The sequence below is a fragment of the Echinops telfairi genome, unplaced genomic scaffold, assembly GCF_000313985.2.
Source record: "Echinops telfairi isolate 266 unplaced genomic scaffold, ASM31398v2 ScPeMD7_7469;HRSCAF=8507_0, whole genome shotgun sequence".
Classification (NCBI taxonomy): Eukaryota; Metazoa; Chordata; class Mammalia; order Afrosoricida; family Tenrecidae; genus Echinops; species Echinops telfairi.
This window is the reverse complement of record NW_022111372.1, coordinates 56039369-56045897: the sequence shown is the minus strand read 5'-3', so window position 1 is coordinate 56045897 and position 6529 is coordinate 56039369. Positions and strand designations below refer to the sequence as shown.

The 6529-nt window shown below is 44.6% G+C and overlaps 1 protein-coding gene across 1 annotated transcript in view; it reads right to left on the bottom strand.

Moving 5' to 3' along the window:
• Window positions 1-310: 310 nt before the first annotated feature.
• The window catches only part of UBTD2 (ubiquitin domain containing 2), a 93931-nt gene continuing 87712 nt past the window's right edge, over window positions 311-6529 (bottom strand). The window contains exon 3 of the mRNA XM_004696788.2: window positions 311-2805. Within this exon, the coding sequence (XP_004696845.2) occupies window positions 2408-2805 (398 nt within the window). The 3' untranslated portion in view covers window positions 311-2407. The remainder of the gene's footprint in view (window positions 2806-6529) is intronic.

Here is a 6529-nt window from a genome sequence, read left to right as displayed (position 1 = left end):
AAACCCAACTTGCCACTTTGATCAACCTGGGTGATAAATGGCCTGTGCTCCTGAAAACTAGGAACAGTGTTTGCTTTACAGCAGTTCTGAAGAGACAAAAGGGCCACCTGGTTGAGTCCACCATGTGTATGTAGCAGGTGGAGCTTTTCTCCCCGTGGCCATGTATGCTGGGGCACAGTAGAGCCCACGGTTACTGATAATCACCCTGTCATTTAGTGACCGGGGCATTTACAAAGGACCAGAGCCTTCACACTTCTCACTAACTGGGGAATAATAATTGAAAAGCCAGAATAAGGCAAAGACAAGGAGAAAAGGTGAACGCTTTTTTTTTTCTTTTTTAAAAAAAGCACAAAAGCCCTACATACTAAAATTATACACATCAAGTATTGGTCCGATCTTACATCAATCTATTTACAAATTAAACAGCACCATGGTTTTCTCACCGAGGTTAGTTAAACATGCCTGGAGAATTTATGATTCAAAATATGTTCCTTTAAAATAAAATAAAATAAACTCTGGAGACAGCAAACAAAAAGCATCTTGTACCGATGATAGATCATTGATGATACCACCAACTTTACTGCAGAGAAGTAAGCCGAGCACTTGATTGTTCCAGTTGATAAACTTTTGAGATGTTGCTGTTCATTGCAGCACAAAGGGACAGAAGGGCCCGCGTGATGACCAAGGCACCATACAGAGATAGTTCCATCTTCCCACTTCCTGACAGACAAGCTTGCTTTGGGAACTAATAATGCAGCGTCTTCTCTTGGATTCAGATTCAATCTTCAACAAACCTAAGTCAGATATAGCCATAATCTTAAAAAGATTGCATAAAACATGGAAGTAAAGCTCTTAGAAACATGATATATGACAATGATAGATATATCTAATTAGGCTGTAGGAAATAGAATACCATTTTAAACATTACATGTAAAGTGATTAGCCATTTCACTTTGCCATTAAAATGAATGGGCTGGTGTCACATCCAAGTAAGTATGGAAGTTTGATACTGTCCAACCAAGAATGGCACAGGCATCTGTTTGCCTCTACGCTCCATCTCATCAGCTCAGGGCTAAAGTGATCAGTCAGCCTCTGCTCACATATGGAACCAAATTCTTAAAGAACCTTTAAAAACAAGACTCCGAATGAAACACAATTCCTAGCAGCTGTACACCTGTCATCACACAGATGAATCAGGTTACCTCACCGAGTCTCTCAGCCTTCTAATCCAATTTGTAGATGGTTCATCATTTACTTCTTTGCTGGGACAGATGACGGGAGAGAAGTGTCACCTGCCTGCCATGCCGGGAGGTAACAGGGAGCGGGCAGCATGGAAGCGTAGAGGATGCCTCCCTGTTTAGTCTCACTGTTGCTGCGTAAGTGACCTGTGAGACTTTACACATGTAAATTCTGAGTATGGGTTTTCTCCCCAAAGACTGAGAACAGGCACCATTCTCTCAAGCACAGAGAGACTGGGTCTGTCCTTATACCCTCCCTGCCAACTAGGGAACAGGGTGATTACACTGGTATTCTGTGGTGGGAACGTTGTTTGCCGGCCCAGGGATGATGCATTTGGGGTGCAGTTAGTTATGAAAAGTTCTGAGCAGAATAGGTAGATCAACGAAGGCATTATATAGTAGTGACCTCTTCATTCTAGTAGTGACCAAAACAAACAGCTTATTGATAGACAGTTCAAAACACCCATGCAGCAAAAGGACAAGAGACTTCTCAGCTGAGCATCCAATGAAAATCAGATTGCTGAGTGTTCCAGAAGGGTGGCTGCCATCACCAGGATGGAAGGCACCAACATTTAGTGTGACTGTAAATAAGGAGCTCAACATATGGGGACGGAGAAGCAACACTGAAGCACAACTTGCCATTCCTCTACTCCTTTATGGCTTTCAATTAAAGCAGAATGGAAGCAAATCGCAACTGCTTTCAGGTCCCCTTAAAAAATAACAAAAACCAAACCCTCAGTTTATAAGTATCACTGATGATTTCTGAAAATTGTATAATTGGACTTCTTAAAAAAATAGTTTGTATTCGAAAGGTGCTAGGTGCTGTTCTTCAGGGACGCACTGTTTAGTTTATAGTTCTACTCACTACAACACGGCCAGTGCGAAGTGTTGGATGCTTTGAAATAAATGGTATCTTACTTCTTAATGCCTCTCAAATAAGAAATGTGATTACATGAGTCTCACAGGCTGGCTCTTTGTGTTTTATTAATTATTTTTGTTGGGTCTCCATCACAGATGGAAATTTTCACTGGTCATTCCACAGAACTAAATCAATTTGCAGGGAATTCAGAGCAGTGAAAATAAATTTCACGCCATAGAGTAGGAAGCGCCGACATTAGCAATCGTAGAAAGGAGCAGGCAGGGCCAGCGGCCCAGTCGGCAGGGCCAGCTCAGTTCTCCACTGGGGTCGGGCTCTGCACAGGCTGGCTCACGATAACCTGCACAACGTAGTCCTTTGGGATCTTCAGCTCCTCCAGCTTCATTCTGTCTGTGAGAGGTCTGCCAGAGAAGAACCAGCGCTGACTGCCTGGTTCCACGCCTTCTGCTGCATGCAGCCGCCTCTTCATGTGGAACACCGTGTCTGTGCTGCGGACCACCAGTTTGAGGTCTTTTCCGGTGGAGAGGCGCAAACGGAGCTGACACTCATAACCAGAGTTGGGTGGTGGCTCAGGTATATCCAGAGTCTCTATGTCACTCTTTTCCTCTATCATGTTGATTGGTGGTGCCAAGCAATAGACTGGAAGCTGATAGCGGTTTCCCAGTTCATCATAGCACTCAGTAAGCGCACCTTCAAAGAGGGGGGGCGGGGGGAGAAAAATGAGTAAGAGTTTAATCTAAATAAAAGCCTCGTGTATCTACATCTTGAAAATTGCGTAAGGCTCTCTTGCCGCAGGCCACTGTAGAGAAAAACACACAGTTATGCCCATCACTGTCACCAGGGAGGGTCATCAAGGCCCACGTCCAATTTATGAATGTTTACTTAATTTTAAGTTAACTGGGGTCCCAGGTTCCTGGCCCTGCCCTGAAACAACATGAATGTTTAGACCAACTCAAAAGGGGCTGCAACTGACACCGGGGCACATTTTAAAGAAATGAATCTGCTACCTGTAGGGGAAAGGCAATGCAGAAATGGATCTTTAAGGCCAGCTCAGCAGTGTCCCAGAGCAGTTTCCCTAGTGCCCGGACAGAAGGACCTTGTCCACAGAGCACAAGCTAAAGGCACAAGTTTGCCAGCCACCTCAGCCTCCCGCTTCTATGCAAATCTCGTTAACACAGTTACCACAGACATGACTGAGGTGTTATATTTACCTCAATTAATTACTCTGCTACAGAGAAGCTAGAATGGAAGAGGAAGAACAAGAGGTATGAAGTTTATAACCAGCCAACTCAGAGAAGGAAATGAAAACATTTGTAGTTTTTTTTTTTTAAGGCTAATTTCTTTATAAAGCACAAACAGTGCATTGTAATTACCAGGGCTTTCCCTTGGGGTGTTAGAACGCTTACTCACGGAATGCTCCATTTCAGTGTTAATTATCATGCCAATCCTCATTGCAACATTAATGCCAGCTGATGATCAGTTTAGATCAAAACCATCTACCATATTCAAAACCCTCGCGCACAGGGCCGTGGGACCCAGAGAACATCCGCAATAACAGTTGAGGAGTTCCTGAACCCACCTCTGAGGTCACTGCCAAGGGAGGGAAAACACTGTGATGAACAAAGCCTGCTGGTGACCAGGGTGTGACACTCACAGTCACTCATCACCAGGAAGCCCATCATTCATCACCCCTACCAATAGATGAAAACCACAAAGCATTTGAAATTAGGCTGGGCAGTCACCAAGGCCCAATGGGTCGGTCTGGGTCTGTTTTCTAAGTTAACCCAGATGTGCTTGGTGAGTGAAAGCTCAGTCTCCACCATCACCCACATGACTCTCCCCTCTTCCCGAGACTGGATGTCATTCCGTGGCCTACGGATTACTCCGGAAGAAATCTAGGGCACTGGAGAGATGATCTGACTCAAACTCAGCAGTGGACACCAGCAGTTCCCACATATCGAACAGCACACTGCAGGATGGATGCATGTATAAACAAAGGTAAAGGTGGTTAAGTGAGCGGCCTGGGTTAGATATGCCCTGTAGCTGGAGGCAAAGAAGCCTACCAATGTCTTTCAGGTGAGCTTATCTGGAGAAGAAGGTAAGAGAAGAGGCAGTTTGTTGTAGACCTTATCATTTCTGTTAGCAAAACATTTTCAGGCACATACACCACTGATGTTAGGGGATTCAATAATGTCAGTCTTATATTTATGGGTACAATAAATAGTTAAATGATTGTCCTGCGAGAAAAACATTCTCTTAGAGGACTAGTCCAAATATTCCAGAAAGATGAAATTCCCAGCTGTGCCACCTTGACTATTCTGTCACTGGACATCCTTTTCTCCAACAGCACAAGGAAGCATGGCGGCTGCTTCATCTGTACGCACTGTGGCCCGTGTGCAACAGCAAGGCAGCAACCAGCAGCAGCAGCTCAAGTGAAGGCAGGAGGGGGAGGGGGCTTGTCTGAACAGCAGCCTGCATTTTTGCTTCCAAGATCAAAAACTAGGCTAGAGGTGGCATCGCAGGTTCTTCGCACATTGGTCAAATGCTCAGCTATGAACCTTTCTGTTCTGGGTGGTTTGAGCCACCCCTCCAGGAGTTCTGCGGGAGAAAAGACCAGACCTGGAGATCTGCTCTTGCAATTATTGCCTTAAAAATTCTACGGGGCTGAGGGATGGTATCAGAGCTGAAACTGAGAACACCCAGTCTGCAGAAGGCTAAGGATGACAGCAGGAGCCCAAAATCCATTCACAGGGTCCCTACACAGCTTGAATCTCTGACCACAGACCAGGGGTGTGAGTTGTCTTGCTGTCCTGCAGACAATCGTGGTCGCTGGGTAGGTTTTTCGGGCATGAACTCCAGGCTGGGTAAAGCTGGAGAGACAGTGATTGCGTTGATGGTTTCTTGAGAGGTGTGGTAAGAGAGGCTGAAGAGAGGCTGGGGGGAAATGGGGAGCTGATAAAACGAAAGAAGTGAATGTTCTAAAATTCATTGTGGAGATTACTGTGCAACTCTTTGAACTACTGAACTGAATGATATGGGAATTAAATGCAAATAAAACTGTTAAAAAAAGGAATGAAAATTCTATTAGTCACAGTGTGTGGCTATGAGCTGAAAATCCATTCAATGGCAACTCACAACTACAACAATATAGTGTCACAAGGGCAGCACATGGCCATTTCAAAAACACACGCTCCGTTCTCAGAGGCTGGTCTTCTGAGGTCTGAACACTCTCGCCTCATCAATTGGAAGACCTGAGTCCTCCCCACCCTGCGTTCAGTCCTACAAGTCCAGTCCTTCAGTCATAAATGAGTGAGAGCAGCCCCACCACTGGAGGAACAACAAGACTGTGTTTCACCCCCCACTCACCACTGGCTTTAACTTGTTTTAAGCACTTTTATTGTGAATTACGTGGGGTTACAGATTAGATTATTTTTGCATTCAATAACTTCCCCAATTCAGCAGCGACGCATTCTTCTTTTTTTGACAGGGTACTTCTTACTCCAGTCCATGATACTATCAGATTCTTTACTACGAAGGAGTTCAATGTTTTAGTATTTTTAGAAAAGGCAACATGTTTTTAAAGTTATTGTTACATTTTATGGGTCAGACACTTTTTGCTCACTGAACTGCTGCAAAAGGATAATCTGAGTTATATATCCATACCAGAAGTCAAATAGATTTAGTTTCATGTTCAGGATAGTTTTAGGGGGTTACTTTCTCCTCCTAATTAAATATCTTGGAGACTAAAGTATCAATGAACACAATCACTTGCATACGCATTTACAATGTACTCCAAAATGACTGACCTATTCAGAGGCACACTGGCTCCTAGGTTCTTATGAGTCGCCTACTCCCAAGCCCTTTAATGCCTCCACCAGCTCTCTAACTAAAGGTGAAACTCCTGGTAGAGATGGTGCCAGACGCTGGCAGAGCTCTCTCCCCAAACCAGGACTGTGGAAGGACCGCTAAGAAACAATCCCTACAATCACTGCATAAGAATTCATTAAACCCTTCAAGGCGTAGTGGGCATGCCACTAGCACTGAGGAGAGCGGTGACCACAGAGGGCAGTTCTTGCCCCTGATCCCTGGGAGCTTTCAGTCAAGGCAAGCAGATACCACACACCCATCACTGACTTAGTAACAAATCATTACGCTGAAACATGGGGGCTGAGACATCAGAGTGGGGAAGTGGCTCGATGGAGAGAAATGGGTTTGAGCACAACAGGATGGAAATGATGTGAAAACAAGAGTAAGTACCAGGTAAGTATGGCACAGTAAGATTGTTGAGGTGAATATAGAATCAGTGAAGTGAAATGACTAAATGAAAGAACAATACACGACAGAAAGGTTCACGAGACTTCATGTTACAGAAATCCCTGGAGGAGGCTAACATTCAACAAACAGCAAGCGTGTG